The 23,145-nt window shown below is 42.2% G+C and overlaps 1 protein-coding gene across 1 annotated transcript; it reads right to left on the bottom strand.

The window, feature by feature from the left end:
- Positions 1 to 1,901: 1,901 nt before the first annotated feature.
- vwa5b1 (von Willebrand factor A domain containing 5B1) lies at positions 1,902 to 21,922 on the bottom strand. Its single transcript, XM_076042151.1, has 21 exons — positions 21,641 to 21,922; positions 21,322 to 21,483; positions 20,966 to 21,185; positions 20,634 to 20,788; positions 19,611 to 19,742; positions 18,341 to 18,465; positions 16,716 to 16,892; positions 15,385 to 15,495; positions 15,082 to 15,284; positions 13,598 to 13,712; positions 13,235 to 13,420; positions 12,375 to 12,576; positions 11,232 to 11,431; positions 9,715 to 9,961; positions 9,164 to 9,457; positions 8,713 to 8,850; positions 7,365 to 7,499; positions 5,857 to 5,928; positions 5,347 to 5,416; positions 3,711 to 3,834; positions 1,902 to 2,641 (listed from the first exon to the last, which is right to left on the bottom strand). Exons 1-21 carry the CDS (start codon positions 21,777 to 21,779, stop codon positions 1,964 to 1,966), a joined length of 3,885 nt encoding a protein of 1,294 aa, XP_075898266.1. The 5' UTR covers positions 21,780 to 21,922; the 3' UTR covers positions 1,902 to 1,963.
- Between the last annotated feature and the right edge of the window lie 1,223 nt (positions 21,923 to 23,145).

Here is a 23,145-nt window from a genome sequence, read left to right as displayed (position 1 = left end):
GCCACTTTAAAAGGGGTTCCACCAACTGTCATTAAAGGGATAGTTCAATTTTCTTTGACAAATTGGCCTATTGCCATAATGCTCATCTAACTTTAATTAGGTACAGTCCCTTTAAATATCTGTGCCTGTTTTGACATCCTCGGGGCAGACACACAAGCTACTCAGCAAACTAAATGGAGGTGAGGGGGGGACAGGTCGCACTCCTTCAAAACTCATCAAATACAAAATCCAACAACTTCTAAATGCTCCTGTGGACTAGTTTAGAGCTACATATTCACCACGCTATGAAATAATAATGTAACGTTACAAGACAGAATTGTTTGCAAGGCAAATGCATGGCCTACATTCTAAACATAGCTGCTAAGCAGAGGGACTTCGAAGCATGTTTAGCGCAGATTTGTTTTTTTGAGAAGAACCTCACTCATGTGAGCCAAAAATCACAGAATTAATTTGACATGTCACTGTGTCACTACGCCCAGTGGTTTACACAAGAAAGTAATTTTGACTACTTGTTACATGTGTCGTAATGTTACATAACGCTGCTTTATTATTTCATAATGAGGTCAATGGGGTCACAAGTTGTCCACAAGAGGCGTTTTAGAGTTGTTGGACTGTGCGTTTGATCTGTTATACCACTGGCATCTCTGCCCCCAAATCTCAGAACAACAGCCACTGATAATTACATAGAATGTACCTCCTCATATGACTATAGAGATTATGGCAATCAGACAATTTGCCACAATGTTGAACTGTCCTTTTAAATTGAATTGTTTATTCCTCGTTCCTCCTCTATCAAAAGCGGATTCCAGCATTATGACACAAAGGATTTATAATATGCCAGAAGTCACTATTAGTTCCTTTAAACAGGTGAGTACATGAGAATGTGGACAAAAGGGGTTTCATGGAATCAACTCACTTCCAGCATTTTTCAAGTGTCAATCAGGCCTTGAAAAATGTTGACCATATTAAATGAGCTTTTTAGCCCAACTTTAACAAAATGCAATTAGCTTTGCAAGCACTTCCTCCACTATCTATGTCAACATTATTTAGGAACTTACTTGTACAGTGGAACCCCTTCCACTTTGCTAATGAGCCAAACTTTGAAAAGGTGGTGAAATGGGCGCTAGCTCATAAAGTAATTGCACGTTTTTATTCTAACGACTATATTATAATGTGAAAATTATTATTATTTATTTTATTTTATTTTTTAAATAAAGAAAAGATGTCATTGAATATTAAATAGCAAAGGACATGCAAGTGGGATCTTGTTTATAAAGTCCCCAAAAAGCCACAGATTTTGTAACCAAATATTGACATCTATTTCATATTTTCTTAAGTTCTTTGCATATTTTGCTGCTATAATCAAACAGTAAATTGGAAAGTATTACTTGGTAAACAGGCATTTAGAAAAGACAGGCAGCACTGCTAGCAGGTATGTATATGATGTCACGTTGACATTTTAAAGGCTGCGACGATCACGGGACTTTTTCGTTTTTCCACAGTGAAGTTTTACGGTGACGGAGGAAACGTTGAAAGGCGAGGAACAGCGTTTGTCATGAAGCGACACCAGTTTTTTCTCCAAAGTGTTTTTGCAGCATTATACTCAGTACAACAACGTGGTGACAGTGAGCGCTATCCTCAGATTGCTGAGTGAACCAGCATGCTACAAATTTAACAATTATTTCTTGAAATAATACTAAAGTCTGCGGCATAACTCTGATCAGATCTCCGCTACCGAATGGCACCAGCGAGGTAACAAATTGCACAAAGTGCCTCCAGAGAGCCTGTGATATGTTTTGAGGAATCTGAGGAACATCGAAGGGGAGGGGGGGGTGTTAAAAAGGGATACATGTAGTTCACCACGGCAACAGCAACATCAGACTCCAGAGGACGTACCGCTTTAGCATAGTATCATATGGACTCGAGTGTGTTTTTCTTACACCGCTGGCTGTGGCCGCGAGCCTCAGACGCTGTTGGGGTTGTAACAGAGCATGTTCAGCTGCAGGTTCTCGTCCCAGTGTCTGAGGATGATGAAGAGCTGGTTGGCTGCGGCCTTGATGGAGGCCAAATCTCGGCCCTCCGGGATGTCCTGCGCGCTCAGCCACATGCTGGCCTTGGCGGCGATCATTTCCCACTCGATGAAATAGTTGGCGGAGCTGTGCTCCAGCCAGGCCAGGGCCACGGCCGTAGCCCACACCATGCTCTCCGGGTCGACCTTTATTCTCTTTAATGGGCAGCCGGGCGAGGCCGCGTCCGAACCCCCGGACCCTGAGCTCTGGCCGCTGTCTGCCTGGGAGAGTGGGGAGACCTGCGGCTCGGCGGTGGCGGCGGACGCGCTGGCCGACGAGGACACACCGGGATCCGGCGTCCAGGCCTGGCTGGACACACTGGAAGGGCTGCGGGCCGCCATGCTGAACTGCGGCGGCGGCGGCGGCAGCTGCTGAGCCTCCGGCTCGAACGGTGATCTGTGGCCGTCATCGGTGGTCTCGGCGCGGCGACTGCCTGAGTGAGACAGGTGGCCCAGGCTGCTGCGGTGGCTGTTGAATGGGGACGTCCACTTTAACTTGTCCATGGGGACATTGATGGCATCGCACAGAGCTGCGTCCAGGGGAAATGCTCCGCTGGCCAACTGCAACAACACCTGAGCAGGAGCACAACGAGGGTAAAACATCGGGATCTTTTACGAACTTTTCAGTCGACTATTTTCCCGTTGTCTTTTTTGCAAATTTGCGATTGAATGTTGATTTGTTTTCAATGCTTCTTGCACCGCAGACTGTAACACTGCAACGTTTCCATTACAGTTTTTCGCAACATAAAGGCAATATTTCTAAAATTTTGACAAAATACAATTGCAATTTGCAGGTGTTTCCACTGAATGGTGCGAAGTGCATACGCAGTAATTCTCATAAAATCTTGCGGCACGAGATTTTACGAGAATTACGTTTGCTTTTGTTGGCTTACGTTTGTTTGCTGTCAAGAATGATTTTTCCCTTTGATTACTTGTAAAAAAATATTCTGTACCTCCTTCGTCCAAACCTGATGCGCCATTTTCACTTGAAGTGGTCACGTGACCCCATACATCACGTCCGCTGACGTGTAATTGCGAAAAATTGTTTTCGTCACACTTTTGCGATATACCTCTGTATCGATACATCTGAAAAACCACCTCATGAGAGCACAAAAACCTTTTTGCGATATTTGAGAGGCTTTTTCTGAGTTTGGGTGTTTCCATTTCCATTTTCTTTGCGATCTTTCGGTTTTCGCAGTTCTAGGGGTAATGGAAACGCAGCTACTAAGTAAGAAGTCCATGATTCTAAACGTTCTTGAATTCTTCTGCAAAAAAAAGAAAACATTACGCTCAAGGCTTATTTATATTCTTAAAAGTGAATTTCACTTGCTGAAGTGATCCATGAAAGAAGCACCATTCACCAGAGAATCATGCAAGGTCTTGGCTGTGTGTGAAAGGCCAGAGTATGCTGGCAAGTTAAATTAAAACTGGGCTCTCTTGAGATGAGCAAACAGAGATTTCCCCTCTGAATGAATTGAATTCTCTTGTTCCTGACTGACTCACCGACTTAAGTTCTGACAGTTTTGCCTCTTTAAACGAAACGTCTGCTGTCTTTTCAAATGAGTCTCTGACCAAAAAAGAAAAAAACAACAACAGACATGCAAACTGGCAGGGCGTTGACACGCGCAGGTCGGCAGCCCACCAGAGGAATGTAGTCTTTGTTTTCGTTGTCGCTCTCTCCAATGGAATCACCAGACTTGCTGTGAGATCGGCACATGAATCCTTTGGCAGCCCGGGTCAGGAGACGGGTCCTGCTGATAGCCAGCCTGAGAAGCAGATTTCAAATGTGTGAAGAATCTACAAAATTTTTTTTTTTTCCTCTGCTTTCACCAGGATCAGTTCAACAGACATTAGCTGGGTTGTTTTAGAGAATCTACATTTTGGATTCAATAAACTGGAGGGAGGACGATTACAGATTACGGTTGGGCATTTATTTTTTTATTTTTTTTGGAATTAAAACATTTTTTGGGATACGTCATCATACAAGTCACATTGTACTAGTTGTATGGTTTGAGTCTTGTTTGCATCTTTTAGGTTTAAAACCACTGGAGAACAAACCCACACATTGACCTGTGTTAGGTAACCGCCCTCTCAACACCTGTTGATTTGATTAGCCGTGATGAATCAGCATCAAATCCCCTCATCAATCTGTCCACAATACGGCCTCCGTGCCATGTGACAGCTGTTAACAGTGTCGCTCTGCTATGCAGGATATTCCCACTAACAGTCTGCCAAACAGAAGCATAAGCTGGACACCTCATCAATATGACTCATATTTTCTGAATTTATTTGGGACAATCCTCATATATTACATCTCGCATTTTCCAATTTTCACATTGACGGCAGCGTCTCCTTCAATCCACAGGAGGAACAATGATGGCCAATTAGGCCTTCGTTTATATAAAATGACTCCCTGGAGACACAGCAATGGAAAGGAAATAACGCCTGTACACCATCTCTACCCATTGTATGAGTCTGCAAATTGCTGTTAAAGGGATACAGTTACAAAATGCTTTTATCACTGAGCCCAAAGACTCAGGAACACAAATCCACAGTTGAAAGACAACCAGAAATCTATTTTGTTTTCTAATCAAGTAGCAGACCTTTGCCGTGGCCAGAGGTTATTTTTGTTACGGTTGCCTTTCTTCGGTCTCCGATCTGTCTGCCCCCTCTCCTCTGACCCAACAGCAGCAAGGCATTTTGCTTCGCTGGAAATGTCCTCTTTTTAGGTGCATTCACGGTAGGCCCAGGATATGGCTGTGATAATGTGAAAATCCTGAAGCTTGTGAAATACTCGGGGCAGCTCGTCACCAATATACCACCATCATACGTTCAAAGTCTCTTGAATCCCTCGCTGAAATTGAGCTTCAGGAAATCATGCTCGCCACGTCGCCTAAATGCATTTAGTTGCTACGATGTAATTGGCTGATTTAATCGGTGGAACCTGCCATGTAAACCCAGCCAACTAAATTAACTAGGAACGACTGTTTCTTCCACCTGGGTAAGTGTGGAACGTATAAGAACTGTGTCACGCTGAGCACACTGTCAGATGTTGCTGCTCATGCGAGAAAGTCTCTGGTGGAGTCCTTTGGTACTGCGGGCAGGAACTACCCAGGTATCGGTATCGGCGATACTATCCTGAATTTTACTCAATATCTGATCGGAAAGAAAATCACTATCAAACATCACTATGAAAAAGAATCCATCAGAGATTCCCTTGCTTTACAGAATTCAGCCAAAAAAAAGACAATTTTCAATAATAAGGAGGTTCTCGGTACCTGGCGGAAAACAGGCTCTCCAGTGATTTCTGTGATTGGTCAGACGTGACAGATGGACTCCTTGGAGACACTTGGAAACAAGAGATAAAGATAGAGTCAGACTAGAACAGGAAACGCTGACACACAAACATTCCCAGTGGGCTGCATTGGTGATATTTGAGGCCATATATCCACGCAGCTGTCGCGCTGCAGGTGAAACGCTTTTTCCCCCACCTCCAGTAGGTGCTTTCAGTGATTTTTGAAAAGATTCAGACAGTGTTTGTCAATACTCAACATCAAATTGTCGGCTCGTATGCCAGCGCTTACCGGCAGAGCGCCTACCATGTCAATAAGCTCACGTTTCACATTTGGATGGAGGGGGAAGAAGCCTTCGTCTGAATGCAACGGATAAAAAAAATTCAAAACGAGGCAGCTGCTGGACAGTTTGTGTTAAAGCCCTTTGCAGAATTGTGTGCGTGCATCTATTTAAGATGTATCTATTTCTTAGACGACTCTGTTGAACTCACTTACCCTCAGTGAAGCTGCACCTCTCCCAGCTAGAGGAGGAAGGGGTGCTGCAGGGGGAAATGCCATCCTCTGCGTCTATCAAGGAGGGGCGATAAAAACAAAGCCTGACCAAATATCAAGAGATCCATATCAGGTAACACAGGATGCTCTCAATCTGTGGCTCTGTCAGCCGGCCACATCTTTTATAACTGGCAGAGCCAAGCAGGTGCTCAAGCAGGGAGAACCAGCCGCCGCGCTTGCCGTTGCTAGGCCACCGCTCAAAACCAATTTCAAACGCTGTGCCCTTTTTTTTTCCCACTGAAGCTGGAGGATTTTTAAGGTGACCACACCTTGCCAAGATCACACGTGCTTGTGATGCTGCATGACTTGAGCCAACTTTAAAGTTCCGATGAAAACCAAGCGCGGTCAGTCAATTAAAAAATGTAATGTATGTCATTTAAGTGGCAATATGCAATTTCCGTCACCGCTAGCTGAGCACAGTATGTAGACCAAAACAAAGAGGCTTTGCCCTTTTCTCATCTTCAGGTCTCATAAAGGACGCAACAAACACCCACTGCACGAACAATGAACGTTAGCATTCATTTGGAGCGTCTTTCATGCTATTTGCATGTGTTTTCTGAAGTTGCAGTACGTTTGCTTGCATTTTCCATCCAGAAACTTTTTGTACAGAAAGTTACTGACGCCTTTCCGGTATTTTTTTAATTATTTTCGTGCTGTTTAGCGGCGGTTGGCAAACAGCTTGCAACAGCGCCAGCGACTATTCGGGAGTGTGGCGACGTGATGAATTTGAATCCAAAAACCGTAATGATTAATCACAATGACAGCACTAATAAAAACATGTATCTTCGGCATATTACAAATGCAAAGTCAGGCTCCATCCTGCGCTGCCGGGTCGGTAATCTCGCACATTAATCTTGCCAAGATCAAATCTCAAATCCTTATTTCAACAGCTCGTCTTAGTTTTCCATAGCCATCAGTTTTGTTTTTGCTGTGACAGAAGCAGGAAGGTTTTGTTTTTGCTGTGACAGAAGCAGGAAGGAATGGCGGCGAGATGACCTTAAACATCCCAAGAATGAGACAACAAAAAGACAAGACAGACACTGTGTTATCCCTGTCACCAACCAGAAGCTACATAGATTTTTAAGGTGACCACACCTTGCCAAGATCACACGTGCTTGTGATGCTGCATGACTTGAGCCAACTTTAAAGTTCCGATGAAAACCAAGCGCGGTCAGTCAATTAAAAAATGTAATGTATGTCATTTAAGTGGCAATATGCAATTTCCGTCACCGCTAGCTGAGCACAGTATGAAAACTAAGAGGCTTTTGCTGGCAGTGGTAGACAGTGTTGGGCTCTTTACCCAGTGGATAGTTGGGAAAAGTCTCTGGGTTTTCAGAAGTGCTCCATCCAACCTGTCTTTTTACTTACCAATTTCATTTTACATGTGACACAAACATATTGTTAGTGTTGTAACACTACTGTTAGCTGAAGCTTTGTTAAATGTAACCTACTGTTAAGCAGTGGAACCTCGTCTGCCTCCTCGGACATACCACCAGACTGAGAGCGGCCCAGTCCAATGGAGTAGCCCCGGTTCTTCCTGCTGCCTGATCGAGAGCTGGAATGCGAGCCCCTCTTCAAACCTTCACCTGAAAATGACATTTTCTCAGCAGCTTGACAATTTCAGTTTTTTATGTATTTACGTAACTTTGGACTTTCAACAAAAATATTTTTTCTATTAAATTACTTGTTACCTTGTTGCTAAAATAAAAGTTGAAAGTCATTGTCCATCCACCCCTTAAACATGCTAAGATCGTAAGCTATTACAACTTTTTACGAACTCATTGTCATATTCTGCAGCATCATTGATAGTAACCACAGACTCCAGTGTACAAAAGTGAAAGAAATTGAACCTTGCATGTCTCCAAACTGCCAAATTTTGGAATTCTGGTGTTAACAAACAATTTTTCAGTAGCTTTCTTGCTGGAGTTGCATGCACAAAACCAGTGAGATTGGCCACATTAAACAACATAATCTTCCTGCCCTGCCAGTTATCTATGTACATAACTCAACATAATGTATGAACATAACTCCTCCACCTTTGGGAGCACATAAACATAGACTGTGTCCTGTTCTTGTTGGTGCCTATGAGCTTGGTCCTTATCTCGAGGGTACAGTGAAAGTTTTGGCCCAAAAAAAAAAAAAAAGTTAATATCACCATTTCAAGACCAATCAGACTGACATCTTAGTTGGACTCAAAGTATTTTTCAAATTTTCCTCATCTCTAAAACCCCACAAGGGTTACATGCAATAGAATTTGCTGGACATCAAATAGGTAAAAGGTAGATTTTGGGTGAACTATGCCTTTGAAAAGTTAAGTATGAAAATGTTGGATGGTTAAAAGTTGAAGAGTTTATTTTGAGAATGTGTCGTGCTGCTGAGAGCTATGAATCACTACTGGTTGCCTGACAACTGTGTGGTAGCAACAACGACGACGACGCCAGGAGGTAATGGCTTAGAGCAGAGAATTAATGCACCTCAAACAACCCCAAAGTGCTCTCAGTACTCAAGTAAAGAGAAACGTTTGGTGTTTCAAACACCAATTATTTCCTATTATGATTTTGAAGTGTTGACTAATTCTATTTAGGTGGTTGCATGGGTGTAGAGAGCCATGCAACTTGTTAGCTGATTGAACCTTTATCGTGTTGAGTGACTTCTTTTCCAATAGTTTGGTATTCAATAAACCAGTATGGGTGTATTTTTCATTCAACAGTAAGGAAGGGTGTGAAAAAAAGACAGAACTGTCTGTGTTACTTGGACTGCTCCCCCCCCCCCCCCCCCCCGTGAACCCAAATGACTTACTGGGATTAATGTAGTCAATACACGTGGGCAAATACTCATTAGTGTCCAGGTCGATGGGAATAAATGCTGTGTGCTTGCTCAATATATTGCAAGCTTTGCTGGTGTGAATAGCGTATAGCTGGTACTTCCTCCCCGAACCTGTCAAGCAAGCGTACATGAAATAAATTAAAAGATGTAGTATGAGTATACTGCAGTGCATAATAATGAATAACAATATACCAAAAGTTTTACTTTTAGACAGGGCAGAACAAGCAGTTTCCTCTAGTTCACAATCTTTATCCCATGCTAACTGTTCACTAACTATTACTTGTAATGGAAGGTTTACAAATACATCAAAAAATAGTGTTAACAATTTAAACTTTGAACTTCACTAAACTTAAAACCTCAAGAGTGTCTACAACATTAAATGAGTTGAATCATGTTTTAATCGAGATTAATCATGATTAATTACCGTGCTCAATTTCGCACTCTTTATCCACCATGTGCTCAAAGTCGTGTATGATGGAGCGTCCAGCCAGGTGGTGGAAGGTTTCGTTCCACAGCTCCTCGTGGACCTTTTCCTCACGTTCTCGTCCGTTCAGGTAGGGCTCGATATCAAAGACCACCTCCCACTTTGTGAGTTTGCCACACAGAAGTCCTGACACCACGGCCTTGCAGGCCCCTGTGTGCTTGGCACCTGCACCTAAATCTGATGGTTGGTTCTCTTGTGGGGTTTCAGCTTGACACAACTGGTGTCCATAACCATCTGAAACACAACAGGAGCAATGTTTTGTTTCAAGCAACGCATTTTCCTATCCGGATTCATTTTATTTTCTGGTACCAACATCAATTCAGTACATCTCCTGCATTCAAAGCTCTCTCCTGCTCGCTCCCTCCAGAACTGAAGCAGAAAGATTTAGGATGGATGCCCTGGAGACACTTGTCACTCATTTGTTTGGGAATCCACTGTGTAGAAAGTATCGATCTTTCGCACAAACAAAATCTTTGTGCGTCTGGTCTCACCTGGATCCCCGATGCTGCCGACAGATGGGCTGTCAGTGGATGATCTGGATCCATCCTCCCCAGAGCGAGCTGTCGGCAAGGCACCGCTCCCGCCGAGCCGAGGGTTTTCCTGAGGCTGCGAATGAAAATGAGTGTGCTGCTGGTCCTCACTTTGCTGCTGCGGAGTTGTCTCATGCTGAGGGAGAGGCCTGTGACAGCTGGCAGGACGCCCTCTGGAAGAGGTGGCGCACAGGCTTGCCAGCTGCGGCTGCAAACAAAATAAAGTTTTTGCTTTACTTTCATTACCCTGGTGGAATCAGTTTTGAAGAAGATGAAACTCCCCTCTGGCTACTGGCTGAGTCTGAGCTAATGGTGTTGAAATGGTGATATTGGACTTTAAAAAAAACAGAGGGAGATTAATTCTATAAAAGACATTTAAGAAATATGGTTTGATTAAATTATTTCAAGTAATTTATGGTCATCATAGGTGTGATTACTTTAACTATCCAATTCAATCCTCCCCCATTGCTATTGCATTTCGGTTTTTCCATTGTTTTCCGATCCAGACCCCAGCATATTTATTCCTGTGTTTACAGCCTTCAGCAAAAATGCTCAGTTTGAGTTTCCTGCAAAAGCTGATGCTTTGTTGAACCTTCCACGTGTTTTGGAAGGGAACCACAAGGCAAAGCAAGCCAAAGAGGTAAAAATTGGACTAAAAAATAAAAAATAATGGGTACGCAGTAGCGTTCAAAAACATTTGGAATTATGAATGATCTGAGATCATTTATATATCTGTCTTCTCAAACCCAGAATGGAAAAAAAAATTTTTTTTACTGGATTCAAGAATTCCTTTGGAAGAAAAACTGGCAATTCTATGTCTATGTGACTAATCAATATGAGTAATTGTTAAAAAGTAGAAAGCAGTTGTCTCATTTTCATATTCCGTATTATTCAACATTACATTGTCTGTAATATGGTCCTGTAGTTCGACGGCAGAGTAACATGGAGGCAGTGTTGATACTACAAATTCAATCATCTATCTTACATTTTATATTCATATATTCTCCCACAGGTTAATTAATGTCACAGCACAGTTCTGTCATTAATATTACGATACATGAATAAGTCGAAACTTTGTGTGCTCAAATATAATTGAAAAACACAAATTAATGATTGCATGACTGCGGCAGAGAATTGTTTTTCACAGCTCGGTAAATTGTGTTTGCTTAACCCTTCTTAACCATCATCATCATCATCATCATCATCACATCATTGTCCCACAGGACCTTTACAAAATCATTTCTAGTCATGTAATTGCCCCATATTATTGAGAGGAGCTCTTACTCTGCTGTTTACTGCCAAATTTGTGTTTCGAAATATGACCTTTTTTTCCAAAAATGAAACCAATTTCATATCTCTTTGGATTCTCCTGCCTTTTATCTCCATAAAAGAATAGTTTCATCTGGATATGTGGTGAAACTGAACCATAGGTGGTGATCTGGCATAGCTTTAAAGTCCGTTGCCACGTCGGTAGTCACCTGGTAGTCGTTCCTCCACTGGGCCTCGTGTTCAGGGCTCATCTGACCAATCAGTTCCTGTACTTTGGTTCGTCTCAGTGGATTCTTTGCTGCCACAGAGTTGGGGTCACTGGGAGTATAGACCCTCTTCGCAGGATTGTAGTCCGCTATCTGGTTGGTGCTGTAAGCGCGTCTCCTTGGAGATGTGTTATAATCCAACCCTGATGATGTTCAAAAATAGAAAGCCAGATGAACATAATTAACACAGCGAGTCTTTTCCGCTTTGGAGTCACTTCTAGACGTTCGTCGCGCTGTTGATTCCTTTTGCTAATTCATTCATTCATTCATCTTCTATACCCGCTTATTCCTATTCAGGGTCACGGGGGTCTGCTGGTGCCTATCCCAGCTGTCTTAGGGCGAAGGCAGGGTACACCCTGGACAAGTCGCCAGTTCATCGCAGGGCCATATAGACACAAACAACCATTCACACTCACATGCACACCTATGGACAATTTAGAATGTTCAATTGACCTCACGTGCATGTTTTTGGACTGTGGGAGGAAGCCGGAGAACCCGGAGAGAACCCACGCAGACACAGGGAGAACATGCAAACTCCACACAGAAAGGTCCCAGGTCCGGGCCCCGGAATCAAACCCACAACCTTCTTGCTGTGAGGCGGCAGCGCGAACCACTGCGCCACCGTGTCTCCTTTTGCTAATTGATATGTGAATTATTTTCAAAACGTCATTTATGTATTGAGTTGGGGAAAATTACAATAAGGTAGGCAGGGCTCTACTTAGGCTGGATGCTAAGTAAAACACAAACAGATGCGATATGCAAATGTCTATGTGTCACCCGTCTTAGATACTTCATACATTTGTTTCAGTGACCATTTTTTTCCCTCGCCTTCCTGACTTGGTGGCTTTGTATGTCCCCGTACCTGATGAACTCCCTGTCTATCATACCCAACGATGGGGGGAGGAAAACAAAAATAAAAAAAAAAGCCGGAAAATGCAAATGCGCAGATTGTATAATAGTAATCCTTTCACTCCATTGTCGGATTTAATCTGCTGCAGTTGAATCCTACATTTGGAACAACCACAGAGCAGATTCTGGTGATTGCAATGCTCAGCTTCATTTTGGATGCATGAGCCGTGTTATTACCTGAGGTGTCGTGCTCTGCAGTGGCAGTACCGCCGTCTATCATGGAGTCGTGATAGGAGTCGCACAACGGACCAAGAAGCACATCTCTGTTGGAGCCCTGGCTGTCTGCAGCAGTCTTCGCTGGGTCCTCTTCTTGGGAGTGGTAAAACACAGAGCTGGCTGACTCAATGGAGCGCATCATGCTGTACCTCCTCCTCTTATCCTGAGGAGAGTTTAGATCAGATTCAGTAAGTGTCAATATAAATGTTGACGCTCATTTAGAAGTGTCATGCCTTTCAGAAAGCATATTTTACCAGAAAGAGGCAAGTTTACATTATGTAAAATTCCCTTTGCCACTGCGTTCAAACAAAACTGTGTCTGTTCTTTATTCATTTGCTCAGTTTTGAGTTCTTATTAGGTATTTCTCGTGTGATGTTGAGTGTCTTGTTTTGTATGTTGGTTTAATTTCTGCTCATTGTCTTGTGACTTCTTGTTTTATTTTGAAACCCTGCTCTCTCTCTCTCTCCCTGTGTGTTTCCCCGCCATGTCTGATTAGTCTTCCCCTTCCCTGATTGTATTCACCTGTTGCCTATTACCGTGTGTGTATATATAGTCTGCGTCTTCCCTTTGTCCTGTGCCAGTTTGTCTTGTTTGCATAACAGAGAGTCTGGTTGACACGGTGTTCCTGTGGAATTATCAATTTTGGATGCATGAGCTGTGGTATTACGCATGCTGTTTTCAGGATGTTCACAATTATGATTAAATATTTAAGATTGCTGTACAAGAGGAATACAAATGTGTATAATATGGGACCTTTGGAAAAAAAAATAAAATAAAACAGAGATGTGATGAATGCAGTAATGTGCAGTTTTTGCACTCACAGACTTAGGATTGGAATGGTATCGGGTGGTGTCACAAACCACAGCATAGCTTATCAGACTGTCCCCTGGAAAGAGGAAGGTGTTTCCCACAGGTGACAGCAGCACTTCCTTGGTCTCAGGAAAGAGCCATTCAATGGAAATGTCGCTGAGCACCAGGGACATGTTTTTCTTCAGAGACTTTATCATCTGCGCGGTTAAAAAGACAAAGAAACCTCTCAGATATAAATCACATCAAACCATCCTCTCTCTGACCCATGAATAAAGCCCCTGGCATGTCTGAGATATGATTTCCGAACTGGTCAAATTTGAAGGATTATTAATAACGTTGGAATGTCTTGAGGAGGAAAAGCTGGGCTAGGCTACCTTTGGCTGCAGCCTCTCGCCGTCTGCCAAGAATTCTGCTGTTCCTTTGGACACTGTTGCCAGTCCGTGCACCAGCCTCCTGCAAGCATTCTGCCCAATGCCAAACATAAAGCATCTGCAAAAGGACATTAAACATAGGAGCAACAAGGATCAGTGTATTTGCGATGGCATGTAACATGTAAAAATAATATCTGGCGCACGCTGTTGGCTACTGTAGAGGCGTCAGGCAGCTGTATTATATTACCATGCATTTATCCCACTTCATACCAAAGGATGCGCTAGGTAATGCCACCTGCTAAAGCCCTTTGCATTTTAAATGGGATCAAAGAGTGAAGATTAAACCAGAAAATGTCAGCTTCTGCATTAATGAAAACCAGGCTTGGGTTTTGCACTATTCATAGACTTTTACTCATATTAATAGACTGGTTGTGCTGATTTGTAAATGCACCATGTTTACGACAGAATGTGTCAAGGAAGTTGGCCGTGCTCTGCAAAACTAATGCAATCATCTGGGACATTTTTCTAGTACACCGGTAGAAGACAAACGTGAGCTATTTCTATACAGACCCGAGAGAAGGAGTCCCGCTGTGAGGCTTAGATGCTAGATAGCAAATATAATTATTTCCCTGTGCACAGCTGATTTATTGTTCCACCAGCACTCACTCTCAGTCAACGGCTGACGATACCAGGCCCTGGGGAATACTTTCGATTTGCTTCTCCCAGATGCAGGCTTTGAATGATGTTGGTCTTTTCATATGAAATTAATGCCAGCGTGAATTTTCTTTGTGCAGATTATATTGCATTATGCTTGATACTCTTTAAGGATTCACCGGCCAAATTTAATATGTAGTGGATTAGCCAGGTGTTGCATTCAAACCTCCTACATTGGTAGCTGCAGCATTTTGAATGCTGTTTGCATTACACTTGTGCAATGCGACTAAGCAGAAGTGTGCAGGAGACGTCGCCAAAGAAAATGTTGCAAATTGTGAAAAATGTTCATAGTTTATATATTTGTCATCTTTCTTAGTTAAAAATGTCACTTTTGGTTGTACAGGAAAATTGGATAGAGAATTGCATAGTCATACGGTTTAATCTTGTATTTATCTTGTATCTCTGAGGTCAACAGAATTACTGCTTTGTAGGAGCAGTGCCAGTACAAAACTGGCTATAAATCTTCAACATGCATCAAATTATTGTATTATCAGTTTGTAGACTACATGCGGAGAGTTGAAAAAAAGAGTTCCCATCACCTAACGCAGCAGCAGCTTGATCTTCAAATAATTAACTATTGGCGTTAAAAGCCAAACAGCTGTTCAGCAGCACTGTGATTAATTTTGCAGTGGCACTTCTATGGTGGAGGAGGCAAATTCTAACAAAAATCAAGAACAAAGAGTACAGCTGAAAGTTGATGTATTTCTTTTTTCTCCAATCACTTGTACGAAAGCTAATGTGAGTGAGTGATGGGTTTCCAATGACAGACTTGCCTGACGTAGCGGGCATGGCTGCGAACCAGCTCAATAACTTTGCCCGTGTTGCTGACGGCGCCGTCGGTGAGCAGGAAGAGTAGGCGAGGGTGTCCGCTGAACATGGGCTGCCTCAGGATCCAGCTGAGAGGTTCCAGGATGTTGGTCCCTCCCATGTCTGCTCTGGCTTTCCGAACATACTCACAAGCCAGGGCCAGGGTTTCCTAAAGAAGGGTTGAGGATCAGATAGTTGGATTGACTTGTGTAGATATTTTTAGTTGATTGATTGATCGATCAGTCGGTCGGTTGATTGAACTGCTTTACCTCCTCATAGTTCTGGCTGGTGGTGAACAGTGCTTTGAACGTGGAGCCAAAGCCGATGATGTTAAAAAGGCAGCCTGGCACCAGACTCTTGAGAATCACCACCATGGCATCCTGAGAGAGAGCAGACAGAACTCATGTCCACAATGTCAGAGAACAAAAGCCACAAAAAAAAAGGAAAAGGCAAAAGAGTTCAGCTCATTAGCTGCTCAATGTCTCGTCCAGCGATTTGATCGTTTCCATTGTTCAACAGCCAGATCCACTGATGCCTGGTGGAAGTGGTGGCACGCAGCTCCCCTCGCCGTCACATCAGACCTTTTACGAGTGCAAGAATGAAGCGAGAGTGGTTTCACGCAGCCTTGTTTCATCCATCACTGCCTCCTCAGGAGCGAAGGCACAGCGACTTCAGACACGCTATTCATGGCAACGTTCACTCAGGATAAAGAGCTGAGTGACCTTACCAGCTGAACAAAAAAAGAGTTCAAGTGGGATGGAAAAAGATTCATTCGGTACATATTGTTCCACTTTGCAGACAGATTTAGAGTAGGTTGTGCAGGAAGGTTTGGTGTAGTAATTCTATTATTAGAATCAACAGCACAGTCTGGCTGACTATTTCAAAAAATCAATCTACTTCCTTTTATGGTGACCAAAGCTGGAGGTAACTGCTCAACACGGCAGAGGCAGGCAAAGTTGATAAACAGGAAGTGACTGCCAGCCAATGTGGGAAAACCGGTATCACTCACTTGCACTCACCATTCACGCATGCTTGATTTAGGACTTTATACAACCATGTAGTCTCTTGACTGTATAAAAAGAAAGAAAGCTTTCTATTTCAACAAAAATAGTATCAAAACCCTGCCAAGACTTTTTACCATTTGGCCAGCAGGCACCGCCAAAGTTGGTTGCAAAAAGACAAAAATACTGTCAATATGAAAAGGAGTCCTAAATTTATATTAATAAATGTTTTGTTGCTCTAAGCCACTATAGTGAAAACAGAATAGAAATAGAAATAAGAATAGAAAATAACTGTTTCATTGCTCATCTCAGGTACCACCCACGTTCCAGTTTCAAAACAGACCAGAAGCTCTAGATGACATTGACCATGGAAGCAATCTCTAGGCTTCCTAAACGGGTGTTCACAAACTAAACTAAGCTACAATGACCCCGTCCATCTTTATATACAGTCTGTGATGTAGCCGCGAGTGCTCAGCTCAAAATATGATTGGTCAATTTTTCATACAACAGACAGAAGCGTATGGAGAATAAATACAGATATGGGAGATTTTCCATCTGGTGTTCCAACTTTCACCATAATGTTGCAGAGCTGGAATCACCTTCACTCGTTTAATGTTGCCCCCGCTCATGCTGCCGCTGCGGTCAATGAGGAATATGAATTCACCGTGGACCTTCCTCAGGTCCGAGCTGATAGATTTGAGGTTAGGGCAGAAGTTGATCATGACCACAGGGTTGTGGAGGATGTCTTTATGGAGTCGTCTGTGAATGATATCTACCTGAAAAGGAAACAAGAAAAATAGTCTTTGGCTCAAATTGAATATGTGAAGGTTTGAATGCACAAAACTAAACTACAGAGAGAAAGAGAGTAGGGGGAGAGAGAGAGAGAGAGAGAGAGACGGTTGATCAGGTGGAAAGACAGAGTGTATCAATTATTGCAGATGCAGGAAATTCCAGGCACAGTGTGGTGAGCCTTTGGAGCGTTTCCATAGAAACACACTTTTATGGCCAAGTGCTCTCTGTCTCTCTCCTCTCTGGTTGGAGCCTGTTGGTTGGTCAAAACAACCAAAGGAATCCTGGCAGTGATGTGAACAGGAGGAGGAATTTATATTTATGGACACTATATATCCCGTAAAAAATAAACCAATTTACTCGCAAATATAGAAATATAGAAATGGAAAAATAGACAGGTAATGCTAAATCCAGGTGTATTACAACTTTCCGGGTTCCAATTGTAAAATCAAATAACCTTTGAACTTTGATTCACAGCGAGTTGGTGTATATTAATATCATTATTATTAGTAGTAGTAGTATTATTATTATTATTAGTAGTAGTAGTAGTAGTAGTAGTAGTAGTAGTAGTATTATTATTATTATTATTATTATTATTATTATTGTTATCATTATTATCATTATTATTATTATCATTAGCAGTGGCTATGATGATGTGATTTCATGTGGCCTGGCTTTACTGGGAGAATATGATGTGATGCATGTTTTCTAATTGTCGTTTTCATTGCATGTCATTGTGTTGGTAGATTTTAAGTTTGTAAATTTTTTCTTTGTATGATTTTTGTATCAAGGCTTTTGGCTAATAAATAGTACACTGATTTTCCATTGTAATATGATTATTTATTTATTTCTTTTAAGAATTTCATTTCATGTTTAAAAATTCATGATTATCAGGGCCAGTAACTTAACAGCCAATACTGGCTTAGCCACCTACATTAATATTTATAAGCATTTTTTTTTTAACTTCAACTTTATAAATCTTGTATAATCCTTTGTGAATTGGGAAAATACAATGTGTGGCCATGGAAAAGGGAAGAAGTCCATGTAGTTTACCCCCAATAATAATAGTGTTAGTTAGTGATAAATATATTCTGTAAATACATTTATTATATACATTAAAACAGAGAGACAGACACAGTGACAAACTGATGAATTCATTATTCAGGACTGAAAACTAGAATTTAGTTTTTACTATTTCAGTCTGGAAGTCAAAGCAGCATCTGCTTGTCTGACTGATTTCTATCCATCTCAATGATTTGTTTGTGTTAGATGGAACTCGGCGCTCATGTAACACTGATACAAAATCACATTGTGTGGTCCGTCAGTGTTACAACACAAAAGAGATTCTCTCTGCTTTGTGTGTGTGTTTTCAATGTATTTGCATAGATTGCTCCTGGTTCCTGACTACGACTGAAAACGATGATGTCACACTCACTTTCCTCTCATTGCTGGAATCCTTCTTGGTGCCCTTGATAAAATCGCTGCGTCCGTGAATGTATTCATCGTACTCCTCCAGCGTCATGTCTCCATTCTCCACCAGCACGTGTGGCAGATGAGGCTCTGAAGTGACACACAGTGGGCCGTGGCACAGAGACAACGATAAATGTAAAGCAGGTGGACAATGTCTGAATCTGAAACCAAGTGGCTGCACAGTGTGGGTGGGAGGCGCTGTGTGTGGACTGGAGTCATCCAGTGTCGGCGAGAGAATTAAGACTAATTTACAAGGCCAGCGAAAGCTGCACTCAAGCTCAAAGGGTTAAAGCAACATTATTAGCTGTGAATTATTCAGTGCAGGTAAAGTCAATGGATTGAATGTACAATTCAATAAGTGGCTAAATTCCTATTTTTTTTATAAAAGGATTTATTTTCTACATGCTCCAAGTTCAAGTATTATTTCTATGCACAATTTTAGCACTTTAAATCAGCAACACTCCTATGTCCTAGACTGTGTGCAAAATTCAAGCTATTCATAGCTATTAATTATTTACCTCTCCTTTGATTAAATTAATTTATTCATTCACTCTTTGCTTGGGGGTATGGCAGTTATCTGCTGCTAAGAAAAAGGCCAAATGTGATATAAATTTAATTATAAACTTGTACATCTGGTAAAAGCTGTGTCCTTTTTTTTTTCAAACCTGCCATGTTAAAAACTGAGAAAATCATGTGTGTTTTAATTAAAGTACAATTTATTATTTGCCGAAATGTTGTTAAAATGCATGCACAAGTTGACATTTTAGCAGAACTCTGTCTTGCCCCAGACAAATGTCCATCTTGCCACCGAAAGGGCAGCGCCGGCCTGAGCCAAAACTCATTTGCCCTGCACCAGCAGCAGGTCTGTTTATGAACAAGACCTTCATAAGAGGCTTATTGGATCAGTGTGGCTATGGCTCATTCCTGCCTGTGGGAGACAACTGCCCCCACACATATAGTTTAGGATGGGAGTTTAAGCGAGGGGGAACTAGAAGTAACCTGCAGCCAAACACCCACACATCACCGTCGGCCACTGCCAGCGTAGCGTTTTCTGACAACAAACGCTGGAGGACCAGTGAGTCACCTTTCAAATGATGTGGTTATGAGTGAAACCCCGCCCACCCTCCACGCCAAAAAAAAAAAAAGCTGGTTAAGATTCCTCGCAGTGCCGTAAATCTTTGGGACTTGAGAGCCGAGGAAGCGCTACTTGGATGGGAGGCGACGCTGTAACCTACCGCTGGGGTAGATGAGGATTTTGACAGGACAGTCGTAAGTATACTTGTCAGCCAAAGTGATGACGACACTGGTGGCAGACCGGGCCAGAGGGTCTGCATCAGCGCGGATGGCATGAGAAGGGCTCTCCACACCTACACAGGGCATTAATCATAGCAGATCAAGAGACCAGTGGCTCCACTTGGAGTAATAAGAGTCATAAAAAAAAAACAATTGAAATGATTCACACCCTCCTTTAACTGTTGCTGTTGACTGTTGCACTTCCAATGAAGACCAAACAAAGTGTTCAGCCGAGGTAAAAAAATTAAAAAAAAAAAATCGATTTTATGTTTACTTTCTTTCGTGACTATTTTGATGTTCTATTACAAATGGAAAAAAAAATGTGCTCGGTTTTAGCGTTTTGCTAAAACTGATCCTTTGCTGGACTTTCTGCATGTTCAGAAAGGAAGAAAAACTGTCGTTACAGAGAAGAACTGTTGCCAGGACTATTACAGCTGACCAGGAAAACCCACTTCATCACACCACAAATGGCTGATTTCCTAGACATTCAGGGGAGCTCATTGAAACAACAGGGACACATCGTTGTCAGGGGAAACAAAGTAAAGTCAACTATGGGACCTTTATTCCAACTTTATGCCTGTGAGTAGTTTAGCTTGAAAACCTCAAGCTAGACTAAACAGCATGCCTGATCTCATATCCATATTTCTTGCTCTATCAATATCTCCTCTCCAGATCTTTTCACCCCAACCAGTCAAAGCAGAAGGGCGCCCTCCACAGTGAGATGCCGGTCGAGGTCTCTTCTCACTAGACAATTTCTTTCCTCGCTACTGCCGCTTCACGGTCTTGCTCTGGAGGGATCAGCTGGTTTCTCTTAGGTTGTGCAAAGAGCTATGAGACACCTTTGGGTGTGATTTAGAGCTTTATAATGAGAGATGATTAATGGTAATTCCCAACTGAGAGAGGAATGGCCCATTGGAATGCATCTATCCAAACTACCTTGAATGACAGTGACAGTGTTCTCTGACCTGCGAGGAGATAAGGGGCCCTTATTTCCAGCTGGAAGTTGAACTCGTAGTCCATTGAGTTGATGGCCTCCTCCTCCAGCAGTGAGGCCAGCCATAGCTGAGGAGAGTTGGGAGTTTGATCATGAGGACTTGAGGCATAAGCATGCCTCTCCCTCCTGAATGTGGCAAAGCATAACTATATTAAAATGCAGACAACATTGTGTGGGGAATAAACAGTCAGTTTAGCCATTAAAGCCCTCGGGTCATCATTAAAATGTGCAATTAAAATCTGACTTTCAGAGGCAGTGAGCAGGATTTCATTTAAATGTGTCGTTGGTACATGGTTTTCTTACGTTCTGGAGAAGTTCGGCGAGAGCCCCTGCTCTTCATTGATGGTCCTCTGTACTCGAGGCGTGCACACCGGTGGGGATGAGACACAGATGCCTCCACTGGGCAGGGTGGAGAGTTCAGAGGAGGTGCTGACCAGAATATGCACCGTCTCCATTGGAGGGATGACTCCCAGGTTGACCACTAACACTGTCCTCTCCAAATCCTCATCCATCACAATGTGTCCTGTAAATAAAATATTTGCATTTGTTTTCCCAGCAGAAAATACATGAAAGTACTGACCAAACAAGATCCCAAACACTTTATGGCATAATGATTAATTGTCAACATTTAAAAATATTGATTCAAGATTCAACATTACCACTTCCTCCCTGGAGTGCTCCATTTGATGTGTTGCAGCAGTCCAAATAGCAATCCTCTATTTTTGCCTTTTCCTTGATTTGCAGTGTTATAATCTGGTTGGATATCATCGACTCAAAACCCACTACAATGGAATTCTCCTCCAGTGGATATATAAAGATCCCTGACAGGCAGGAACGGGTAGGGAAAAAAAGCACAAATAATTGCAAGACAATGAGAGTAAAGTGGAAAGCAACAAGTGTGTTCCAGTGCAGCTTGTACAAAAGAACACCCACACTGGTGCAAAGTAAAATAATCAGGGTGGTTTTATTTTCACTCACCTTCAATTGCATGATCCTCGATGTTCTCGTAAGTCATGGAGGCAGTCATGGCCAGGGAATAACCTCTGACACAGGAGGTGATGTCAGATACACTGAGGGGCAGAGCACTCCGGTTTTCCTTGTTAATGAGTCCAGGCATTTTGCTGGTTTCAAGATGCTGCTTAGTTGCCCGTGAAACCCAAAAAGGTAAAAAAAAAAACAAAGAAAGTCTTCTGAATGTTGTATTCAGAGTGAAGCAGTTTGTTTTGTTGTAACTCCAGGGTTGCCAACTCTGTTCAGAAGGTCTTTTTTCAATGAAACGCACACCTTTGATTAGTCTATTTATGACCTCCGATTATAATGATCAAGGTTTGACTTACCTTTCTCTATTGTAGTCAACTTGGTTGCTTGCAAGCAACATTATCAGCTCTCAGTCAGAGTGTTTTAGCTCCAGATAATGCTCATACTTATTTTGTTCTTTTCAAACTCCTATTTAGGCCATTTTAAAGCTGGTCTGCTACTCAGACTTTGTATAAAATGTTCGATAAAGACACTTTAAAAAAAAAAAATACAAAGTAAGGAAACTCTGATTTTTTTCAATAATAAATCATTTATGGGCAACATGGTGGTGCAGTGGCTAGCACTGTCACCTCACAGCAAGAAGGTTGTGGGTTTGATTCCTGGCCTGGGGCTTCTCTATGTGGAGTTTCCACGTTCTCCCCATGTGACAGCGAATGGCTGTTTGTCTTTCAATGTGGCCCTGCGATGAACTGCCTTCGCCCTATGACCGCTGGGAGAGGCTCCAGCAGACCCCTCCTCACCGCGAGTGCAGGAACAAGCGGCTATTGGAAATGGAAGGATAGTCATTTTATCATTTGTCACACTTGTTTTTTTGGGGTTTTTTTTTACAAAGCATTCATCAGTTGTGTTGCTTTAGTAGTGTTGCAAAATGCTTGTTTCAAATTGTTCTGTGTTCAATATGTTAATGTCTGAACTCATTAGCACAGTGTAGCCCTCCTTAATCCTTTACACTGCACCCTTTCTTGTTCCCTAGCAATTATATTAGACACTCAGGAGGGTTTTGTATTACATACTGCAAGGAAGCTTACACGTAGCAGATTTTATCATGAAAGAATAACCAACAATACTCTTTAATGATGAGAAAGAAATGTGCGTGACAAAAGTATCTTTGTCATTTTTAAATAAATTAACAATAAATTAACTTAATTGTATGATCATTACTTGAACAATGCAACATGAGAGGGGGGAAATTGCACTGTATTGTTGCAACAAAAAGATGATGGACAGAAACTTGCCTATACAAATAAGTGCAGAGGGCTCTGAAAATTATGGAAATTAGACAATGCAATTATGTGGCGCAAAGGGCTATGTTTCATTACTAATGCTGTCTCCTCCGCCAGTAATCTTGGTTATGTGCTGTCAAGGGTCTGTATGCTGCATGACCAGAGCCCCAGCACTGGCTTGATAGGAAGTGTTATGACGAAAGCAATTTCCATAGAGACAGC

This window comes from Nelusetta ayraudi, unplaced genomic scaffold (genome assembly GCF_046127955.1).
Source record: "Nelusetta ayraudi isolate G7.1 ecotype Tasmania unplaced genomic scaffold, CSIRO-AGI_Nayr_v1 ptg000070l, whole genome shotgun sequence".
Lineage (NCBI taxonomy): Eukaryota > Metazoa > Chordata > Actinopteri > Tetraodontiformes > Monacanthidae > Nelusetta > Nelusetta ayraudi.
Note: the sequence above shows the minus strand (reverse complement) of the source record. Positions and strands in the feature narration are given on the sequence as shown.

Bases quoted from the DNA above. Each gene is read 5' to 3' on its own strand.
- vwa5b1 (XM_076042151.1), bottom strand. From the start codon at position 21,779: ATGCCTGGACTCATTAACAAGGAAAACCGGAGTGCTCTGCCCCTCAGT. The intron at 11,432-12,374 runs GTAATAACACGG...GAACATCATCAG, and splicing joins TGCAGAGCACGACACCTCAG to GGTTGGATTATAACACATCT. The intron at 5,929-7,364 runs GTAGGTTACATT...CCTCCTTGATAG, and splicing joins CGAGGTTCCACTGCTTAACA to ACGCAGAGGATGGCATTTCC.